General features: G+C 40.0%; 1 protein-coding gene across 1 annotated transcript; it reads right to left on the bottom strand.

The window, feature by feature from the left end:
* Positions 1 to 1,966: 1,966 nt before the first annotated feature.
* Positions 1,967 to 24,364, bottom strand: TOMM70 (translocase of outer mitochondrial membrane 70). The gene is made up of 12 exons (XM_079317471.1): positions 24,079 to 24,364; positions 16,005 to 16,178; positions 14,873 to 14,999; positions 12,418 to 12,527; positions 10,993 to 11,141; positions 9,652 to 9,859; positions 8,945 to 9,079; positions 7,775 to 7,882; positions 6,576 to 6,692; positions 5,650 to 5,747; positions 4,991 to 5,113; positions 1,967 to 4,078 (listed from the first exon to the last, which is right to left on the bottom strand). Exons 1-12 carry the CDS (start codon positions 24,328 to 24,330, stop codon positions 3,925 to 3,927), a joined length of 1,755 nt encoding a protein of 584 aa, XP_079173597.1. The 5' UTR covers positions 24,331 to 24,364; the 3' UTR covers positions 1,967 to 3,924.
* Positions 24,365 to 24,370: the final 6 nt, after the last annotated feature.

Below are 24,370 nucleotides of genomic sequence, written 5' to 3'. Positions count from 1 at the left end.
ATTTTGTCTTGCTCTAGTTAACCACATTTCCCCCAAAACCATGTTACCTTTTATTCATGTTCAGCAATCCTCCTCTTCCCAGTTTTTTTTTTATTTTGGGGTTTTTTGTTTTGTTTTGGTTTTTTTGTTATTGTTTTGTTTTGGGGTTTTTTTGTTTGTTTTGTTTTTTGGTTTTTTTTGTTTGGTTGGTTGGTGTTTTTTTGTTTTTCGTTTGATTTTTTTTTTTTTTTTTTTTAATTTTGACTTTTCTGTATGAGCTCAGGTGTGTTATAAATGAAAACAAATGCTCAGCCAAGCCCTGACAGATCCTGCCCCTCAAAAGCCAGATCCCACCATTCCACTCGGTGGCATTCTGTATCAGCAGGAATTTTTGGTATGTACTTTTCACTGCATTTTTGTGTACATACTGCACTGGAACTTTTAAGAAACAAGCCACAGAGCACAAGGTGAAATGAAGGTTTATTTGTTGAAAAATAAATATTAAAAAATCAACAATTTACCATTTGAGCTGAGTTTCCTGCATTAGATTAGTGTTTCCCACATACTCAACAACCTGTATCTGTGATGGTCATTTGCTGGGCTCCAACTTCTAAATTATAACTGTTTTATCTTTTTCCCTCCCTTCTCTCTACTAGTTCAACACACAGGAGTAAATAAATACTACCTTTGGAGGATTATAGTGCAGGACTCTCATGGGCTGACCACTTAAATCTGAGAAATGCAAAGTGCAGTTTGCAACAGGTAACAGGATCTGTGGTCTGAACTCTCCTTCCCTGGAATCCCAAAGGGAGAGGATGAATGAAAATCTATTACAAGCTACTTTGGTAAACTCAGCTGAAATGCAGACATGAGCTCAGTTCTTCTCAGTCTATCAGGACAACTTCTAAGCACCTTGTTTTAGTAGGGTATTTAGCAGGGTTTCCAGTGCACTGCACTCAGAAGTGATACAAACAGGACTGAATTTGTGAAGCTTCCACTGAAAAAAACAGAGTCAGTCCTTAACCATAGTACTTGAAGCAGCCAGTACTCAACCTTTTTGTAGAAAGCAGGCACTTTTAAGTATCCATACGATACATATGCACCAGTAAACTAATCAGTAACAACCCTGAAACAGTTCCAGAATTTCAGCCTGCAAGAGTTTAAATTAAAGAAATGGCAAAAGTTAGGCAGTGTTAGGATTGCTGGGCTGGTTGAAGCTGCATCTAAGCCATTCTTGATACTTACAGAGTAAGTTACAGCTCTTCGGTGGATGTTAATTTCCTGTTTCCTTTCCATTTGCAGTTAGATCCTAATAATTCAAGTCCCAGCTTAGAATCATGGAATATGCTGAATTGCAAGGGGCCCATCAGGATCAGAGTCCAACTCCTGGCCCTGTGCAGGTCGTCTCAAGAATCACTGTGTGCCTGAGCACGTTGTCTCTGTGAGCAACAGGGACCACACATGATGAGAATCAAGTTGCTAGACAATTGTATAATTGTAGAAGCAACTTACCAGAGTATTCCTTTAGGATACATGGGTTTATCCAAGTCTTCAGTATTGGCTTCCTACATAATTTCAACTTTTTTTTTTTTTTTAATAGCAGCAATATTTGTCTCACTTCAAAGTTTACATGAACACTTGGCTTAAAATAAAACCTCAACTGTATCACCCCTTTCATCACAGGGATGCACCTGCATGCACACATTAACAGGGTCTCAGCTATCCGATTCCCAGCCTTTCTGGTTCAGCTTCCTTTCCACTGTAATCTTCAGCTCTCAAGATCGTACCTCTGTGGGTGACAGAAGCAAGCAGAGATCGGATTTGTTGATTCCACATCTCCTCGTCATTCTTTCTTAAAGGTTGAAGTGAGAGAAGATGACAAGGAGTCAGTCAATTATCAGTTCTTCCTAGACTTAGAACATAAGCAGAGCTCATCACTGCAGAGAACACCTTCATCAAACCTGTTCTTATTCATGTCAGAGAGAGATACTTGAAGGTAGTATTTATTTTTTCAGTTTACAGGTGATATGTCATTTACAAAAAAAATTACAGACAATGCATCCTTTCAGTGCAGTTTCAAACTAGTTGAAGAACAGGCAAAAGTCTGTGATGATTTGGAATGCTAGTTATTGACAGCACATGCTTTTTTCCCTTAATTGATTGGGTGGGGTAAGGAATGGGGTACAGATGGGGTGATGAGGAGAAAATGCCAATGTAAATAAGGCCATGCGAATAAAAACTCCTTGGAGAACAGGACTCCTCAGTCTGGCATATTTTTGTACTCAGATAATTGATGCAGAGATTGGAAGTTGGAGAAGACATTTGACACTTGTTACATTCAGTGCCCCTAGAAGCTGCCAGTACCTTCCCATATCTTCAATTCTACATCAGTGCTATGATTTCAGATCACCTAATGAGCTACTAAAATAACTAGATCTTTAGGTCTACCCTCACCACTTGAATACTCAATGTAGTTGCTGGGAGAAAAGAAGGTCAAGTTGAAATGCAAGCTACTGCTGTATGGTGGCACACCTACAGACCAAGACAGTTTGACTACAGCATCATTTTCTTTAAAAGGTTAAATACATTAGACAATTCACCACGAACAAATCTATGATTTCAGGATGGAAAGAAGCCCAAATTAGTGTGTCAAATTAAGCTACATCATTTGCATGAGGTTTGTCTAGCCACATCAATCCAGGGAAAGGCAAGATGGGCTGACTGACTGACTTCCACACCAGAAAGAAAACCCAAAGCAAGAGGGCCCTCTGTGAAGGTCCTAATGAGAGAAAAACTATTTCGTAATTTGCCCATCTGCTGTTTGCAGCACAACTGCTTCCTTTCTACAGTATTTATAATCTTGGACAAGACAGGGTCTACAGAACAAGGAAATGAGTGCAGATTGCAAATCGATAGGTTGAGCCTATGCTTTGTTCCTTATCTCACTTAATCCCTCCTGCCAAGGGGCTCTTAAAAGGAGATCATAACCCAGCAGTCTCTAGAGACTGAAGAGAATTTAGTCTATCAGCTGGTGCATTTATACAAAAGCATCAGTGATTACAAAGATTACATGCAAGCATGACCTTACCTTTTGGAGCTTGACTCCCAGCAGTGCTTTATGTTCTTGAAAGTCCCTCTGAACCCTCCAGAACAATTTCCCATGACATTCAAGTAAGGACTGCTGTACAGGAATACATTCTTTCTTCCAGTAAAGTCTACACTGAAGCAGTATTACCTGACCTCCTTTCCCAGCCAACCTTTTTCCTTGCTCTCCTATGCAGTACTCTAGGGCTTTCTGGGGTGAGAATAAGGACTATCAAATTAATTCCCTAATAGCTGCCACAGGACTATTTCTATGTAAGTTATGCAGAGGGTGGAAGGGGATTTAAGGGAAGATTGTGCATGCTTGCATGTATTTACAGGTATCCTCTCCACATCTACTGAATTAAAAAAAAAACCTCTATTATTAAAGTTTGAAAATTAATTTTTGCAAAATTAAAATCAACCCTCAAGGATTAATTGGATATAAAAAAGAAACCTATTTTACAGCACTGACTAGTATTACCTTTAAAATCAACAGGAAAAAACCCCACATGCTGTAATATTATTTGATAAAGCAAAAATCGCCCACAACATAATCACCCAAAATGAACCAGTGTGAAGTTTTTATTTGCATGGCCAAAATATGTTCCTTTGGTTCCCCTGCAACTTTATTTCCCTTAACACACTCTAAGGTTTTTGCTGCAGTAGGAACAAGATGCAGCACTGCATACTTCCTTGAACAACCACTCCCACAACACCTAAACATTTAACAGATGTAGCAAATGACAACACCACGAACGGGAAAAAACTAAGTTCCACCATTCAGCATGGTCTGCAACAGTGTCTTTAGGGCTGGCTGAAGTGGGCAACTTCACTTTGCAAGGTCATTTCCTCCTTGTTTCTTTACAGTGTTGGTGGTTTCAAGCCATACTTCTTCGCAACTTCTGTCTGGGCGTAGGCAGCATCACAGAGTGAGTAGAGGTGGGCCATCTCCATTTCTGATTTGGCCAGGTTGATAGCTTTGTTGAACATTTCAATGGCTTTATCCAGATTACCTCTGAAATAAACAAAAATTTAGTTAAGACTGCCAAAGCAATCTTGTCATCTCTAAAACATGTTTTTCTTTCAGAACTTATGCTCTCCTCCATTAATAATTTAAAAGGACTTCAGGAGCAACCACAAGAACTTGTGGTGATGCTGAGTAAATGCAGACAAGTTGTTACCAAGCCTAAGCAACTAGGACAGCTGTTAAAGTCTTCCTCTTAAGACCCCCAACAGGTGGTGGGTGGTGCAGGATAAAATGTTCTCCACAGGACACCAAGTTCACTACAAAGATAATTCTGGGCAACTGAATGAAGTCTCATCTCCCCCTAAAGGACTTATTATACAAAAGAGGGAAACTTGCACATTATTTAAATAAGAAATGCTTGCAAAATTTCTCATGGCATTAGTTTAATTGCCTGTCCTTTAGAGGACTACACAGATTAAAAAGATGATAGTGGTACTATCAGCTACACCCTAAACCTTTGCACAGTTGCAATACAATGCTACAGAACAATGCATTCCTCTTCCCCCAAGAACTGACAACTGCTGCAGGAGAAAACAGCACAGGATCCTCAGTACAGACAGTCCAGTATCCAAGGACAACATCAGATACACACAAAGCCATGTAATGACTAAGGAAGTCACTTAAAATGGATGTATTTAAAAATACATGGACTCATCTGCATGTTGTCCATTAAGTATGAAATTGGTGATGAGAAGCTGTCAGATCATAAATCACAATTATGTCACGGAGAATGGAGGGCTTTACCTAAGAGTTGCAGAACAGAAATCAGGACCATGGGTAAGAGCTGGCCTTACAGGACACCAGGTAAATCTCAAGACTTAGGATCCATGAGGAAATTTAAAGAACTACTGTAACTTTAGAAGTAACTAAGAACTCTTAACACTGCAATTCAGCAATTACCTTTGCACTTCAATCGTTCCCATGGTCTCATATGCAAAATCACATTTGTTATCAATTTCAATGGCCTTGCTTATGAGTTCTAATCCTTTGTCTAAATCTTGCTTCCACTGGAGCTGAAGTAAACTACAAGAAAGAAAATTTCAAACAGACTTCATTCACATACTCCTCCCAAAACTCCCATCATGGTAAGTAAAACCATCCCAAATGTACAATGTATTTAATTCCTAATGCGTGTGCACAGTAACTTAGTAACTTCATGACTTTTAAAAACACCTATGTGAAAGTCACTTTCAATAAGCCTCTTTACTGCTTTAATGACACTAAAGAAGGCAATTTTTTTCCCAAGAGAAACATGTTGTCTGGTACATGTTGTTTTATGAAAGAAGCTTCAACACAAAGCTGAAAATAATAGGGCTAAAGGAAAAGTCATATGTATTTCAAGCAGCTACTCAATTAGCAATGAGCACTGAGGAAACTTTCCTGAATCTCATTTGCAGCTTTGTCAAGACAAAATACAGAAATACATTTAGGAGCACAAAGATGCTTTCACAAAGTTATTTTTCCTTTCTAAACTTCTAAACATAAACATTCAATTCAAGTTGATTCACCTAAATATGCCAACTGCTCTCAACCAAAAGGACTGCAAATGCAATACATACCCTTTATGAACATATGTTGTGGCATTGTCTGGCTCAAGGTCAATGCATTTATCATACATTTCATCAGCCTTGCCAAACTGCTGTTGATCAGTTAGTGCCTGGATCAAAAGAAACCCATTTGTCAATAAACAACCAAAGCGTGCACTCTGCACTTGGCTAATTCTAATTAAAACTCTATTGACAACATGAGACTGGATGTAGTTCATTTATGGTAGAGAGGACAGGCAAATCAGTTACCAGAGTTAAGTTTCAAAATTGAGGCTTTTTGGAAAGCTTCTGTGCTTTAAGTGCACAAATTACTAACCATACTGTCACTGTAATGGGATATCCACAAGGAACATGCTGTGTGCTTTCAATAAAAAGCATTCTAAAAGTCTGTACCCACAAGTTTCAACTCTTCCTTTTTCACATATACTTCTTTCAGAAGGAGATGAATATATATTGCCTACCTACTTAAAATCAGAATGTGTCATGCTTCCCACTAAAATCAGCAGTGTATTCTTAGAAAAGAAATTCCCGTCTGTTACAAGTGCACTCTGAACAGCTGTTTTAAACCACTACATGCCACTGATAGAACAAAAATGTTACCCTAGTTCCACACATCTGACTCTCAAATTACCCAGATGATTCCTGACATTCATCAGCTGAGATGCCACAGACATGCAGAAGGAATCATGCAGGAATAAACTCTGTCTCCTAACAACCATCCTCTACCATTATTTATATCCTACTCCACCAGTTCCCCCTGTACCTCCTCTGCACCAGAGCACCCATAACCATAAATGCAATTAGCCTATTCCAGGCAGCATCACGTATCTCAGAACTTAGTGTCCAAAATCTTCATCTATTATTTGAAGAAAATGTTATATCCAACATAAAAACCACAAGAGAATGCAGCATTATCTTTAAGAGAGAGAAAAACATACCTGAGCATAGAGTGCATAGCCTTCAGCACACCTTGGAAATTTTTTAATGACATCTTCAAAGCCTTTCATGGCTGCTTGTACAGTCAAAGCATTACTTCCTGTATAAGCCTGGCGATACTATTCCAATGAAAAAAAAAAAAAAAAAAAGAAAAAAATTTCCATCACCAGACTGAAAGAAGGCTGATCAGGCCTCTACCCACCTCCCCAAGAGTTGCCTGAATCATAATAATTCAGTTACTTTACATAAATTGAGAGAATTGGGATTGTTCAGCCTGGAGAAGAGAAGGGTGATCAAACTGTGGCTTTCACATACCTGAAGGGAGCCATGATAAAGATGGAGAGGGATTTTTTACAAGAGTATGTAAAAATGTTTTTTCACTAGAAAAAGGAATGGATTTAAATTAAAAGACAGTGGGTTTAGATTGGATATTAGGGAAAAATTCTTTATTGTAAAGGTGGTGAGACACCGGAACAGTACCCAGGGCAGTTCTCATCCATGGCAGTGTTCAAGGTCAGGTTGCATGGGACTCTGAGCAACCTGGTCTAATGGAAGATGTCCCTGTTCATGACAAGGGAGTTGGAACGAGATGATTTTTGAGATCCATTCCAACCCAGGCCATTGTATGATTCTGTGCTAAGTTCCAGAAGATGAAAAGCCTGTACATCCTACCAAATCTGGTTTTGGGAACCTACCACATGTTCAAGTGTCTGGACTTGGAGAGGAAAATGGGTGAAAGAAGGAACTCATAAAGCCTGATAGTTGTGATCGCCTCTCTGTATTTCAAATGCTTAGAAATTCCAAACTTGGCATTCCTCCTGGTTCACACCATGCAAAGCTGTCCTGACAAGATTCTTGCACACTGAGTCATTATACCAGCTTGAAACAATTTGTTTCCAATTTCTTGATAATGACCATTTTCCACAATAGTAAAGCTTTATTAAAATCAATTTTGTGCTCCAATTATAATCAAGATTTTTGTTCCTCTCACGCAGAACAGAAAAAAATGAACAATGAGTGTTTGAACAACGAGTGTTTCAGAAGGAAAGCAGTAAACTCATACTCCAACTGAAGAAATTGTTTCATTATTTCTTTACCTTATTATTAAAAGACAGAGATGTATGTTGCCCTACTTTCCTGTTACGCTGGAATAAAGCAGAGAAACAGTGTTTTCCAGAACAAAGCCCAGCACATTACCTACCAGAGCGAAACACTTCTGTGCTTGCGCCAAGGCGGAATTGGGTCGCAATCGGATACATTCATCAAAGTCTTCCACAGCCTCCTCAATTTGGTCAAGCAGGATTTTCAGCTAGCCAGAAGAAAGAAAATCCTATTTCTCTATTTCATCTGTGCTTCAGACACTTACATGATAATTCAATTAGCATCAGTTACTCATTCATATCATCTCCAGCTCAGCTGCAGAACTGTCTAGAGACCTACGAAACCCGTAACTAAAAATCACCATCATTTCAGCTACCTACACAAGCAGGCAATGACCCTGTGTAGGAATAGAGAATGCTTGCATTTTAGACTGTTGCCATCACTGTGTCAGCATTATGACCAGCCTCCAAAATATTTTCTCAAGTTGTTTTGCCTCTCTGTAGCCAGTATCTGTGGACTATTTGGACAGCGAAACATTTCAGCTTTTCCAGCTTGTATTTCAACTTCTTTTGTTGGCATTTCTTTGGTTTTGACATTCTTACTCCTCCACAGGAGCAGAGTTCACTCCATCTTCTCTACTGTGAAGCTACTATATAACACAAATTGTCAATCTGCAGAAAACTTTCACTCCCTTCAGTCAACACACAGAATCATTTTCATTTCTGAGCACTAAAGAGATCCAACAATTTCAAGGAAAACTCTTGATCCATGGAAGTCTTCCTTACAAATAGCCTATCTGCATAGGCTAGTGCTCCTTTTTTACTTTCAGCACCATTCATCTTAAAGGTCTGTGGTGCAGAAGCCTGCTAGAAAATGAGCTGAACAGATCCAAGTCCAGGGCACAGGGCTGCAGGTGTTATCAGGGACACCTTTCCTCTGCTCTAACAAAGCTTCCTGCTGTGCAAATGCTGTTCTGCCATCCAGGCCCCTTCACAGAACAGCTTCATCTGCTGTGAATGTACAAAAGCCCCAGTACTTGTAAGTCTCAGCTCATACTGATAGAGGGCTTTCCTACAGCTACAGAAATAAACTGCTTCTGCCTGACCTGAACCTCCAAAACAGACAGTGCATTTATCCCACAAAAGTTCCCAATTAGGAGTTCATGGTTTTCTGCCACAAACAGTATAAAGTGTGTCCAACAACACCATTTTTCCTTTTAGTATATACCGAAATAGCCAAGTGTTGGCACCAAATCTCAAAGGTTCCTTACTTGTCCTCGATGGTGGTAAACATCAGCATTCTGAGGATCAATGTCAGCAGCCATGTTGAAGTCCTGAGTGGACAGGGCAGGCTGCTGCTGCTGCATGTACATACTGCCCCGTTTGATCAGAGCGTTGGCTCGCAGCTGCAAGACATGGCCAGGGAAACATCAGCCACCCTAGCCACATTTAAGGCTTCATTACAATCACTGTCAAATTCTGTTTGACCTGTTTCTCCCACTGACAGGTTTCAATTGTTCTAAGCAGGAATAAAAGTTTCATACTGACCCAAATGAATGAGCTCCCTTAATTTCAAAAATGTCAGCTCAACCTACACTTTCATCTCAGTGGATTTCCAAGCCTCCCAAAATCCATCTCAATTCCTATGTATATAAATACATCAATGTTTTTTGAATATGGAAGTGCAATTAAGGTTTTTCATTTATCCAAAGTAGATAAGCCTTCAATTCATTCAACTTCCCTCATTCTTTAGTTAGTACTACTACTTATCACCTTTAGTTTGCACTGCTCATTACAGCTGTCTGAGAAATCAACAATACCGAAAAAAACCAATTTGTCAGTAACAAAACAGTAAATAAACCAGAATATTCCCATTAAAACATCTGAAAATTTGGACAAACAACTTCTTGAAGTATATTGCAAGTTTATCATCTAACTTCTCAATCCCAATTACAATCCAGCTGTGACAGGTTCTTACCTTCACATTTGCATCTTCCATGCTGATGACCTGATCTAGGTCTGGTTTGGCAGCACTTGCATTGCCAATAAGTAAGTAGAAAGTAGCTCGCAGAAGCAGAGCTTCTGCCATGTATCTTCCCTTTGCTTCAATTTCTTTTGTGCTTTCACTGATAATTTTGTCATAGTTCTCTTCTTCCATATATTGTTTTGCTCTCAAATAGCCAGAGCTGTAAATGATGTAAAAACAGTTGTATATATACATGCATTCACTGAACACTGCAATTTCCATTCAGATGTTTCATCAAATCATTACAAATACTAACTTGTGCTATACTTTTATAACACCAGCATAGTCCCATTGGAACATCCATTCCTGGAAGGAGCCATCATAGATGGAAAAAAATTTACACAAAAACTGGCCAAATTACATCGGAAATTAAGAAGAAAAATGTTTTAAAGATTTTGAATGTGAGCTTCATTAGTGTCTTGAGGGGTTTTTTTCACATGAAGAACAGCAATAATCTCTGTTTTAAAGCAAGAGGGTAGAATTCATGGACAGGAAAGTGAAATATTAAACCTAGCAATGTGCAGCTTGTATATGGAAGAAATTATTTAATATAAAAAAATTAAAGCACTGCCTTGTTCTCAGCTGTATCCTGGATTCAGTGAATCTGCCTGTAGATCAGGACATTCTCTCTTACTTTTAAAAAAATTATAATGCTGTTTGCAGTGGTTTCTAAACTGACAAGCACCACTATCTTCCAAAAAATAATCTGGAAAGTAGCATAGTAAATTAAAGAACCATTTATGTGGTGCTCAGGCTCAGCTAAAAAAATAAAAAACAAACCACAAAACCAAGTTTTCCTATGCTAGAACAAACACTTATGGGCACTTATGGGCAATTTGATTTCAGAAAGATAAAGCACCCATTTCAGCCTCCGTTGCTGTAAACACATGTTTACATTTAAAAATCCCCTTTTCCTAGTCCACCTTCTCCCTGTCAGTCCAAAGACTAACTTGCTCTCTTCTTTGGAAATGCTCCTTCAGTATAAAATATTCCTTTCCCCCAAAACATCATTCAGCCCTCTCCAGTTCTCCCATCTCCTAAGATTTACTGTGATACTGTAGTAAATATTCAGCATTTTTTCTCAGTCTCATTGTCCTTCTCTGCTTAGTGCAAGCTTGGAACTAGCCAGTCAGCTTTCACTAAGGTTTCACTTGCAATACTGATATCATTTATATCAAAGGAATCTCCATGCCAAGTACTCTACAAACAGCAGCACGTTACACTGAGCAGAATGTCCAAAACACTGAAAAATTAATTCCAGCACCAAACAATTCCAACTGTACCGTCACTCACTTTTCTTTTACTTCAGAAGCCTCTCCCTCCTTGTCCTTATCTTCATCTGATTTCTCACCCTTAAGCAAAGGTTGGGAAATTATATCATCTGTGAAAGAACTGAAGTAGGATTTAATGAACTGTGGTGAGGGCATCAGAGGCTCCCGATTCTGAAACAGAGAAAGGTAATTCCAAGTCATTAGGTGGTAATATCAGATGGTAAAGATGGAAACAGATAGCAAACATGATTATTTAAAAAAAACCTGATGGAAGAACCAATGTATGACTCTCACAATCTCATCTGATAGCCTGATGTTTTGGATTTGCCATTTTGATGTTCGGGGATTCTTTAAGCTTCAGATCACAATGCAATACCCATCACCAGTGAAAACAAAGTGATGATATTCTGGGGGGAGAGAGATTGTATCTGTACACATATGTGGCTAGAAGGACTCCTTGGGTAGATGTACTAAAGCATTAGGTGTGCCCATAAACTGGGTGAAAAATGCAAGCTGGTGATTTAAGCACGAGCCTAAATTCAAGCCGATTCTGAATGACAGTCCTCTCTCTTCTCCAACTTGGCCACGAGAAGCTGCTGCCATTGTTACAATGGAGACTAATGAGGAAATACTCTAGTTCTGTGTGGAACTTGGCTCAGATGCCACACATTTTACTTGAAGTCCCAGAAGTAACACCTCTCAGGTAACGAATCTTTTCTGCAGCCAAAAAACATCTTGCTTAAAATAAACTGCACACAAGAACTACAATTCAATCTCTCCTGCAGGAAAACATTGGATGTGCTCTTCTGAAGCACACCCATCCACGCCCACCCCACTCATAAAACTATTAGTTGTTACCTCTACACTACACATTTATGTGAATTTCTGTAGGAAAGAAATCCAGCATCTCAAAACCAACACAGGATTTCAGTACTTCAACCATCATCAAAACCAAGCAAGAATGTTTTAGTAACAATAATCAAGAATGTGTTAATATCTGTCCCAAACTTTTTGTAAACCTACAGACACTTAAAATGATTGCTCCTGGCTACCCCATGCTTCCAGTTTCCAAACATTCAGACATGGATATGTGTTCCGACACACCCAGTTTCCATGATGTTGCAAGTTCAGAAAAGCCCTATGTAGGGCAGCACATCAACTTAGGGTATCTCCTGAATGTCATAACAAATTTCATTATTAAAGGGAAACAACTGCTAGAAGCAGATCTCTCTTCCCTGATGAGGTTCCAAAATCTTTGGAGAAGTCCCAAAGGAAAATAACATAGGTACAATGGCAGCTTTGTAGAAACCAGTTTGTGTCGCTTCTTGCATTTGAGCAGATGGAGACAGTGACTTGTTTACAAAGTCACTGACAAAATGCCAACAACTGACTTTTCAACAACTGGTCAGGTGAAATAACAATTAGTCAGCAGTACCACAAGTCCTACCTTGTACTTCTCTTTGGCCTTTTCTTTTCCAAGGAGTTTAAGAACTTTATCAGCTAATAACATACTTTGCTGGTTTTGGAAGGCTTCTAAAATGCAGACTGCAGTGACATCTAGGAAACAACATACAAAAGTGAGATTAAAGGAATTCTGATAGTCACTGAAGTACACAGTAAGATGTGCCACTGAGTACAATGAGGCACTGTCAAACTAATACATGTCCTGTTCTCAGGCTAAAGCCTGTGCTTCCACTTTGCTGTATTTACTGTATTTTGCAAGACACAAATTTGTATGCAAAATTATCTTCCTAGGATAAAATGACTTCCAGACAGTGAATGAAAAGAAATTACATGTATTATTCTGTTTATGTTTTATCTAGAGACGAGCACACTTAAATCAACAGTGAAAATGTATGTACCTCTATCAGGGGCTTTCACCATTTTGAAACTTTGAGGAAAGTAATTATTAGTTCATATGATGTTCATATTGAAAGTGCTAACATAGCTTCTCTTCTGGAACTGATCTTTATTTTCTACCTCTAAAATTCATATTCAGTCCCATCACATCTCACTTACACCTCAGTTTAAGAAATCTGCCTAAATTCTATGTAACATTTTTCTGCTCACCTCCGTGACTTTGGAAGGCAGCAAGGAGAAATACCTTGCTGGCCTATTTAAAGTGCCAGCCCCTATCACATGCCTTTCATTCAGACAGGGAAACCTCTGCAAATGTTAACCCACTGCTGCTCGAGTGAAGCTTGCCAGTGTGAAATGCACTCTTACCATACACAGTTTCTTAATGCAATACGCAGTTTCACTTAATGCAATGCCACCACGAGTTTTCCCTGTTTTGCTTTCATTTAAACATTAGTGAAGGTGAACAGAGCCTGGACTTGAAATTCAAGCAGTGTATTGTCTGAATATGCTTGAAAAATAAATGTCAGAGTCCCTGGGTAAATATGGTACCCCCAGAAAGAACATGTTATACAAACCCAGCAGACACACTCTGACCAAAGACTGCTGCACCCCAGGCTTGGCTGCCGCAGCAACATCTTCCCAAATTTTACTGCCAAGGATCACTGGAGGAGTTTTCTGCTGGTAGTGGCTGGGGTTTTGAGGTTTGTTTGGTTTTGCTTTCCTCCACTACATGGGCATGCCCTACTTCCTGGGAAATTACTGGCTATGTATGGTTGGCAGGTAAAAGCAGGGTTATAGAAAAGCAGTGCAGTTAGGAAAAAACCGCAAGAAATCTTCAGATCAGAAAAAACTGTAAGCAAAAAATCAAATTGAAATCAAGGCTGAAAATAATTGTCACTAACATTACTGCTATTAACACTAAAAGGAAGTTATATTTAAAACTGTCCTACTGTCATAGGGACACTTGATCTTTCTTGGGGCTTTTATCACCTGGCAGCTACATATGGCTTAGATTTTATTACAGCACTCTGGAAGTGCAGCTGATACACAGTGGTTGCAAAGGAGTGCACTGAATGAACAATGTTGTCCTTTTCTAGTCATTATGGTCTTAAGGGCATAAAGGCATCCTGCCAGAAGATAAACAGATAGATAAAATTTCCACATCTAATTTATCTTCTAATTTGGTAGACCTAATTCTTAGCTGTTGCACATAATGAAACTAATTTAACAGTTAGATTTGCCAGCCAAAGCACTGCCTTATTTTCTGTCCTTCTTTGATAATGAACACAGCTGAAAATTTCATTTCTCTTTTAACCTAACATCAGAAGGAATGATTTCACTTGATGAAATTGATATGGGTAATTTCAAGCAGTAGCTTGTAACTCAAAAGAGCCATATCAAAACACATCTGACCTGTAGTTCCTATTTTCCATGGCTTCTCAGTGACATCTTCCTGATAGTTCAAAACGTATTCTGTTTAGGAATAGCTTCAGAAGGATTTGACACAGTAATTTCTTCCAAATACAAAGTATTAATATTTTAAAAAAATTAAATCTGTTCTATGCACCAGAAAAAATACTACTGAAGCTGTCTTCCCATAGAGACCATATACCTCTACCTGCAAACATGCCCTCCTTTCTGTGGTAGTGTAATTTCTCTAAAACAGAGAAGAAGAAAGTCTCTTTACTGCATGGAAATGGAACAACTGTTGTCCTGGTTATCCACTCATCATGTTAGATGAATTCTCTAAAGTGAAGGAGTTTCCAGGAAAAAGAATACCTTGAGTTGCTACAGTAACATCAATTTCTTAGCAGTCATTTCAGATATGAGAAGATGACAGCTTGAGAAATGTGAATAGGTTTCTTCTGACAAGAGAAGAATATGTATTTGCAGAAGCTATGAATGGTTTTAAAAACCTGATTTTGTATTACTGTAGCTACAGAAGTAAATAACAAAACATTTCCAGAAGTTGCCATCTCCAAAGTGCTCCACAGCACCAGAGCTAATTCCACTTTCAAGTATACACAGCATGAGCCACTCACCTTCCAAACATTCCTTCTTATTGTCTAGCTTCTCATGGGCCTTAGCACGTCTGAAGAGAGCTTTGACATATTTGGGGTTAAGCTCAACAGCCTTTGTACAATCTTGTGCCACTTCTGTCCATTTTTGCTGCGGGCAGAAAAAGAACATGGTGAGAGGGGGCCCCCTCAGTTCCCTGTGCTGGTTTCTCCACAGGGAGAAACTGCCTGGGCACCACTGCAAACCACCTGCACCAAAAAAGTCACACAAATGAAATGGAATTCCAACAAAATATCACACCAGATACTGTACAAATCCCATGGGAGAACATAATGAGTTGATGCAAAGATAGGTAACATTGGCACTGGAAGACTGGTGTAAAACAACTAGAATAAAAAAGATGGAAACATAATGGAAGCCAACAAGTTTACCAAAGTGCTAAAACATTTTTTAACAAAATTTATTTCAATTTATCAAAACAGGCTTTTCTAATAGAGGAGCAACACACATTTGGGATTCATTATGGCATGAATTTGTGTTAGACAAGACTAAATCTAACACCAGATTTATGTAAGCACAGTCTCTCACTTGATACTTCAGACTGTACAAAGCCAGCTTTTCCACTCCTTTATAGAGCTCACCAACTCATCCTCATAAGCAAATCCATCAATCCATCATACCACAATAAGCAACACTGGCTGACTTCTAAAATAACACCAATTATACTCAGTTGTCAGTAAATGTAACTTCCCCGTGTGTAAAATTTAGGTCTTGGCATTTACTAGGATTTCCAAGATTTTTTCTTTAAATTTTGAAGTAGCATCCTTCCAAAATATTTGACCTTTCACCTTTCTTTCATAGTTAAATACTCAAGCAGAGAGATATACAAGAAAACTGTTCCAGAAAACAAGAAATTAAAACTTTGTCTTGGAAGAACAGGATGTATAAGAATTACATTAGACTGAATGTAGTTAACAGAAAATAATTTTATTTATATGTAGAAAAGTATGATGAGCTGAAAAAAGATGCAACAGCATCTTCTTGTGAGAACAGCAGATGTTATCACTTGGGACCCTTCAGTGGATGAAAATGACAAATACAAAATTGATAATGCTACTTTTTACAATAAACACATGATTATCTTTAATTTCTTACCAGTTGTTCATAGGCAGCAGCTCTGTTTTGATAGAAGGTAGAAAGATCAAGGTTCTTCTCAGGAGGGCAGAGGCTGATAGCCTCAGTATAGCATTGAATAGCTAGCTCATATTTTCCTGCTTTAAAGTATTTGTTTCCTTTGTTCTTGGCTGCCTGGGCTCTACCAAGAGGACTCTGAAAAAGAAAATGAGAAGTCAGCTCAAATTAAAAAGGCATCACAGCACACAAGCTATGCACTTTAGGGCTCATCTTCAAAGATACAAAAATTACCTAAGTTGTAAACTGTAGCCCAGTTTCTAAAAAAAATCTCACTGATTTCAATTCCTGGAAATTCACAAGAATCTTCCTTCGCAAGTGTATCAGATAGGAGACAACCTTTTCACAAGATTCACTGCAATGGTAATAAACAATGCAGTGATTTCTGTTTGGAAGGCTAAACAGATTGTCATCTTTCACAAGGCTGGTGATCAGAAGAACCAATGAGGTAAGTTGTTTCTCCAAAGATTAAATGTGCAAAGAAAACAAAGCCCTCAAAGCAATTCAAATAGAAGTTTCCTTTCTAAATACATACAGCATGTAAGACCAGAGAGGATTCCTCAGACTATGAATTAAACATGGAAAACATTTTGTGGAAAGACCTACTGAGCAAGACAAATAAAATCTGTAAGGAAAATAAAGCTGTTTTGCCTTTCATGCACCAGGCACATTAACTTTATAGCTGACTCCTCTACAGCTTCACACTCCATGCAATGACAAGTGTTGGACTATCACCATCTTAGCAGGGGACAGAAAACTTTGCAGACTGGCCTGAGATCCTGCTAAATGCATCTTTATGTTCTGCACCACATACTGATTATCTGTATTTCTGCAGAAACTAACACTGCTACCTGCCTGAAATCCCTGGATTTACAATGCAGTTATCAAATCTTGTGGTTTATGAAGGATCAGATGCAAAAATCCTCTGTTCAAAGGGCTGTGACCCATATTCAAGAAATAAGAGCTGCAAAAGATTCTAACATTGACCTTCTGGGTTTCTGCTCCCCTGCCACAGTCTTGCTCCATGGACAACACTTTGCAGCAGTTCTGCCAGACCAAAATGAACAGAAGTATGAGCACACATGCCATGCTACCAACCTTTCTGAGGAGGGAAAGGCCACAGACTGGGGGCAGGAGTGCCTTTAACAATAGCTGCAGGATTCACTACATATCACCTGCACTGCAGATCCTCAAGGATTTGTTGGGAATTGTCCCTGCTGCTCTTTGACCATACTTCTGCCTCCTCTACCCACCTATCCACTGAGGCCAAACTGAACAGATACAGACAACCAGACAGCTGTAACACAAGTTTGAAAGCAGCTTTGCATTTCACTTGCCCATTCCCCTTGATGTCTGCTCATTTCATTCTAGCCTGATCATTTTTTGCATCTAAGTGATTTACTTCAAAACTGAAAACTTGAGGGGAAGCCAGGACTTGCTCTACAACCTGTCTTTTAAGGCCCGAATCCCTATCCTGGCAGGAGAAAATCACATAATGGGTACTAGCCTCAGTTCCTACATAAAAATAGGCATCCAAATAGAACAAAAGTATCTCTCCTGAGAGGAGACTTACAAGTGAAACTATATAAGGGAGAGAATTTCTTGAATATCCCTATTGCCAGCAAACTCTTCTCTTACAAGTCATTAATCACTGGGTTCACAGGAGATTAATCTACCATCTTCATTGTTCACAGAACAAGGCAATCTGCAAGGCTTTCAGATTTTTCTATTGTAAAGCTTCAAATTTAATTTGATAGAAGATTACTAACTTCACTCGTACACTGTGTGAAACTAAGCCAAAATTAGAATGCAACTATTTTTACTGAGACACGCAACTGTGTACCTGGTAAATTGTTTCTTTAAAACTTAACCAAAGTCTCAAAAGGTTAAATTTATTTTCAGCAGGTCCTAAATTTACCTCCAAATACAACAACGTTTTTCTTATAACAAAGAGAAGGGTTATTCATATGCTGCAAACTTAAACGCGTTCAAGTCAGCTTGAATTTTTCCTTGTGCATTTCCAGAGCAAAACACATAAAAATGCCTTTATGTAATAATTCTACAAAATTCAGTGCTGTTCCTATTAACTTGGGTCAAAGAAGAAAAACACATTATATGGGCCATGTTGTAACATTCATACATTTGTTCCTAGTGTGAAAATTATTTAAGACTGCAGAGATTAAGCCTAACTGCAGCTAGGTTACTACTTTATGATCACTGCCAATTTCTGCATGCCAGGGATCTCCTATCCCAGTATGTGCCCCAGGCTGAGCAGTCCATGTGCACTCTGAGAGCCCTGCCCCACAGTCACTGAGTAAAGACATTTCAGGGATGAGAACTGCTGGATAACACCCAAGTGCAACCACTGCTCTGGGGTCAGGTGTGGGAATTGTAACTGGAAACAAGACACGGGTAGGTCTGGGGCTTTCACTGGTGCTGTGTTGCTTTTTGGGAAGCATCAAACCCTCCAAACAAGCCTACAAACAGTGATCAAAAACTTCAGAGACTACGGACATGATGCTGAAGTTACTACAATCAGTAACTCTGTTATGTGAGTAAACTTTCAGTAACAGTTGCAGGATCACAGATCACACAACCAATCATACAGAAATGAATCATGGAACATTTGATGACTCCTTGGTTACCCCCTCCTGCGCCCATTGCATGAGGCAAGAAATGTGGGGTAAGAAGTCAGAACTTAGAGCACAACATACTGTCATGCAACAAAGTCAGTAGAAGCTGAAAAGGAAGAAATCAACTGGCTGATGCTGCCTTAAACCAGACTGCTCCTCTGAGATGTTTTATCTCTGCACCCTTACTCAAACTACTCTGCTGCAGCCCTCAATATGCACCCAAAACACCACCAAATCCAATGGGTGTTTTTGTTTGGTGGGCTTTTTTGCTGTTGCTGGTTTGGAGGTTTTTGGGTAGTAGTATTAAAATAAAAAAAAAGATATCAAAGAACTCACATCACATTATTGTGATAGCACAATTAAGAATATGAAAATTAATTCTTCATATAATGCCAGTTCTTGAAGGTTTGTCAAGCCTTAAATTTACCCCCTACAAAATTTTTAAGCATATTTTAAAGAATTTCTTCTCAATTATTACACTGGATACTACATACACAAGATGTGTATGTAAGTAACTGATAATGTAAACAAACTTCATGTACCTCATGCACAAGCAATTAAAAACCTTATTCTTCTATTTTCTTGTCAAAGTAATAATTCTAGACATTATTTTCTAATTTCAGTGCTTCTCCTCAGCTGACCCACTGCCATCCTATGTGGCACACTACACATTTTTTATCCCCAAGGTGAAGGTCCATATAGAGGAAGAAAAACTCTCCAGTTGTCATCTTCTAGTAAAAGAATCTGTGCAACAACCAAACCAGCTCAATAAAATGAATGTAAGTTCATAACAGCTCAACAAAACAAATAACTCAGAAGTTATTTGCAGCTACACAAAAAAATAACATCTCAGGACTGCTTTCAGCAACTGTTCATTAACAAGTCTTGGAATAGAGCTTAAGCTAAAGGACACTTGTGAAATTGAGTTATCAGTTATCCAGGTACCTGAACAAGCAGATTGCTAACTAAACAATAGACAACACTGAGAAAATTTTCTTAACTTCTACTTTAGCCTCAGCAAAAGTGCTTTCCTCACAAAATGTTCAGCAAGTGCATGCAAACAGCAACTTAACAGCAACAGACTTCTGCAAGAATAACATTTAGTGACTCCCAGCAATGGCAATATTGTTAAACTAGCAGTTCAGAACTTAATATATTTGAGGGAAACCGTTATTCAAAGCAGAACAAGAAATCTCCTGCCAGCCAATGATGACAGTCATTCACAACAGAAGCACAAGCAGAGAGTTTCAGCGTTTTCTTTTGGCTGAAAAGGAATTGCATAAGCCCTTGTCTGACAGATGACATGGAGGCAGCTATTGTTTCACCCTTCTTAATTCAACCTGCTAAAAAATAAAGCCTTGGTCTAGACCTCTTTTTTTGTTCTTTCCAAGTGAGAGAACTCTCTTGAAGAGATGAGGTACCACCAAAAAAAATCCTGTTCTTTTCTGAATACCTATCTTTCCACTTCTTTTTCTTTTGACTTTTCAAACAAAGGCATGAACTGAATATAAATGTTTCTTAAAGTCTCTTTAGCACTAAAAACACTATGAGAAAAAGTATGTTTACATGAGCTTTAAAAGTAAATTCAAAGCATGAGCAAGGATGTATTACACACAGAAAAGAAAGAAAAAATTTACAGGAGAAAGTCAAAATGTTCTCACTCAGCCACCTTCCTGTTAAATGAATTTTCCATCCATGCCTTCCATGAATAAGCCAAGAGTCTAACAATTGTTTTACTACTGTTCTACACTCAGTTAGGAGTTTTCTACACCTGTCCTCTACAGCAAGCATGAAACAGAAAATGTACAGTAGGTTGATAGCAAGACTCATTAAGCAACAGGTGCACAGTACAATAAAAGTGACTTTTTAGTTACTTTGCTTAGATCAATTTTAGAGTATCAACGTGAGCATACATAGACTAAGGGGTTCAATTCATTCCTATCCTGATCTAATGTCAGGGCAGTGAGAGAGGCAGCATTCAGCAATTGCTACTAAAACAGAGACTGGAAAGAAGCCATGCTAGCTGGCTGCTGATCCTGATATGTGGCACCACAAAGGCCGAGGAGTTTGTCACGTTCACCCACCACTGCACCCAAGGACAGTACCCAGCTCACAGCAAAATGTGCAGACAGGGAACTGCTGGTGACCCCAATGGCTTTGTCTGCAATACACAAGGCCACCCAGCTGACCTGCTCTCACACCAAACACAGGGCTACCCCACGAACTTGCTGAAAGAGTTAAGAGGTGAGATTTGGACTATCACAGAGAGGCAAAAGGAACTGATTCCAACTTCAGGGGGAAAAAACACTGAAGCAACCAACACATTACCTCACAGACTAACCAGTGCTCACTCCTGTAAGACAAGGAGGGTATAAAATCTGATAAGAATTTATAATGGAACAAGTTAAAAAAAAAAAAAACAAAATAATCAACTGGGCACCAACTACAGCAATATATCCATGTTTTAGTTCTGCAATACTCCCTACAAACCAGGGGAGCACATAAAAAGCAACTGCTACTGAATGACTAAAACACATTCCATCTAAATTATAAGAAACAACGACAACTGTCATTAAACAGATGCAATTTGGCTTTATGACCTTTGAGCCACCCATAGATGCAGTTTTACTGACATCACTTAACTGGTTCAATAATACCAGTTTACTGTACTGTTGAGGAGCTCTGCTTGCAGGAGAAGGAATCTCAAAAGTAGTTCAGCTTTTCCCAATATAGCACCTGTGCTAAGGGCTTCTGCCAACACAATGTCAGTCACAGATCACACACTTGGCCAGTTCATCAGGAGAATCCTCTGGTGCAGACATAGCCTGGGAAAAAAAATATGAGGCCTGTGCAACAGGTAAAAGAAAAGCTTAAACTAAAAGCATGCAAAATAGTAACAAGTCTGAATAAAGAACAGGGGAGATATTGGGCCTTACAGATTTTTAAAGAACAAACAAAAAAAAATTCAAGGTTGTGTCTTCAGAAACAGTGACCAGAACATCAAATGGATACAGGGGCTGATTTAATGAAAAGCACAAAAAAGTATGAGTTGTAAGTTACATTTATGAGTAAAAGAACAGTTAGCTGGCACAGCTCTTGGTAGCAAATTCATTGACCTATGTGTTTTCCAAAAGGCTTTCCTCTTGTATTTCAAGTGTGAAATTAATTACTGGCTCTTGTTTACTGTGCACACTGGTATGTGAAATTCAACTGAGTTTAAAAAAACACCCCATCACGTTAGAAAGGCAAATTAATATAAGACAAGCAATTTTACAAGTGAAGCATCTGCAATGGTTGTATTTTCAATCATGTGTCTTATCATTAATATCCATAATAAAATATTGAGAGGAAACATGAAATCTACATGGCATCATTGCTTTGGATATGAGTAATCAGGAAGACAATCCTCCACACACACATGAAGCAGTCTTGGGAACTTGCAGCACTTTATTTTCCTGATGCAGTTATATTTTGACCAGCTAGACAATTATCGCATGCAATCAGTCAAATGTGATAACTTCTGCAGCTTTCCTAAGCAGTATCTCTCATTTCTTTACAGTGTAAGCAATGACACTCTTCAAGAAACTTTGCATCAGGTCATACCACTCAACTTATTCTTAAATGCACAGAACCTTCTGGTTATTCTACTTGTGGAGCAACACAATACTTTAAATCAAATGCTATGTAAGTGTTTCAAATGTTTTAAGTGCTTCCTTCCTGCAACTGCAGAATGACTACAAACCCCTGAATATAGCTGGAATTCAGAAGCCCAATCAAGAAACCCAGAGTGAATGCTCTAACAGGGAAGTCACTGCAGCAAGACAAAGGTCATAGCAGCCTGCAAACCAGAGCTCACACGCAGCAGGCACACTCCCATAAATATGCCAGATGCTGCTTGCAGCCATGAGCCAAAGCCACCACAGTAAACAGTCTGAATGTGCCCTCTGTACACAGCTTGTTCAGTAGTGTTTGGTGCCCAGGAAGGAACAAATCACTGCATTCAAGTAACTGCCTCAAGGTCCAGCATAGGTTTCACAGCTTGCTGTGCTTCCAGGAATGCCAGAGTAGCTATGATTCACTAGCTGGGGAAGTTGCCACCTTCCTCACCACTCCCACATGTACCTGCCACTGCCTGTCCAAGTGTGTCCATCTTCATCACTCATACCATCAAGTTAAAACTGACTTTTTCCAGTCTCCAATAGGTGATGTTTTTCCCCTCCTGATCATTTCAGATAGGAAGCTTAAATTGTCTGACAGTTCAGTGCATTTTGGGTGATACAGAAGAATGGGAGAAGACAATGCAGTATGGGATCAGATCTGGACTCCAATCTTACATGCTGTCCTTGAGTTTTTGGCCAAACCATTTTATCTGAACAGTAATTTACAACAGGATAAATGTATGTTTTAAGAGCACACCTACTCAGGCAAATTCTACACTTTATAAAGTCTCTGCTGCATAAACTGTGTGGCTTCTATATTTTCATGGAACATACTCCATTTTAAAACAATCTTGATAGTTTTTTCTTTCCACTCTGCTCTATCCAACATCTCACAGACTTCCTTTTCAAAACACTATTTCTGGAGGAAACTTACCCACAGCTATTCTAGACCTCAGAAGCAGAGGTACATTCTCCCCTCAGCAGCACAGATCCATGCTCAGTCACTGGATGAGAAGATGCATTCGGCAATGCCTGATCTTGGAATAAACTAATCCCAATCCCTGTGCAGCAAAAGCAGAACCACAACCACAAATACCTGGCTAAGAGCTCTGTGGGTCACACAGGCTGACCAAGGAGAGACATGGAGCTCTGGCAGTATGTCCAGCTAAGGGTGATAAACGTGATTTAAGGCACTGGAGCATCTCTCATAGGAGCAAAACCTAAAGGAGAATGGTCTGACCAGCCTTCAGAAGAGATGGCTGAGAGGAAACACCATCAATAACTATCAGCGTCTGGAGAAAATGTGTCAGGAAGATGGGTCCAGGCTCCACTCAGTGGCGCCAAGCAATGGGACAAGAAGCAACTGGCAGAAACTGATGTACAGAAGTTCCACCTGAACACGAGGAAGAACTTTACTCTGCAGGTGGCCATGCACTGAACAAGTTGCTCAGAGAAGGTGCGGATATTCTAGATTGTCTGGACACAACCCTGTGCCACGTGCTCTGGGATGCCCCTGCTCGCCCCGGGGTTGGACACATTGCGGCCCTTCCGTGTCCTGCGGGGCGCAGACCAGGCCGCCCCCGAGCTCCATCCAGCGCAGGCTGCTCCCCGCTCCCCTCTGAGCGCCGCGCTCCGGACCGGCCCGGGCCTGCCGGGCCCCGCAGACCGCAGCCGGGCATCCCCACGCTGCTCCGGGCGGAACCCCGGCCCCCGCCGCCGCTACGGGCGGCGCCGCTCCCCGCTCACCATCTCGTCGTGCCCGGGCCCGTCGGGCTGCCCGGAGACGCCTTCGCCGCCGGGCCCGGGGCTCGCCCGCCCCTCGGGGGTCTTCCGCTCGTTCGCGCCCTTCCCGCGCCGCGCCGCCCGCCGCCCCCACAGGTAGATGGCGCCGGCGCCCAGCAGAATGGGCGCGCCCAGCACCAGCGCCAGCTGCCAGCGGGACAGCCCGGCGGTGCCGCCGCCGGCGCCCGGCGCCTCCACGGGCTTCGAGGCGGCCATGACGCCCGGGAGGAGGAGGAAGAGGGGGGAGGGTCAGCGG

Source organism: Erithacus rubecula (genome assembly GCF_903797595.1).
Source record: "Erithacus rubecula genome assembly, chromosome: 1".
NCBI lineage: Eukaryota > Metazoa > Chordata > Aves > Passeriformes > Muscicapidae > Erithacus > Erithacus rubecula.
The sequence above is the reverse complement of the archived record's forward strand: the minus strand, read 5'-3'. Positions and strand labels throughout refer to the sequence as shown.

What these genes read in the sequence shown, in the direction of transcription:
- TOMM70 (XM_079317471.1), bottom strand. Translation starts at nt 24,330, where the DNA reads ATGGCCGCCTCGAAGCCCGTGGAGGCGCCGGGCGCCGGCGGCGGCACC. An exon ending in TAAGAAGGAATGTTTGGAAG is followed by an intron (nt 12,528 to 14,872) that starts GTGAGTGGCTCA and finishes GTTGTTTCCTAG; the next exon opens with ATGTCACTGCAGTCTGCATT. An exon ending in TGGAAGATGCAAATGTGAAG is followed by an intron (nt 9,080 to 9,651) that starts GTAAGAACCTGT and finishes CATGTCTTGCAG; the next exon opens with CTGCGAGCCAACGCTCTGAT.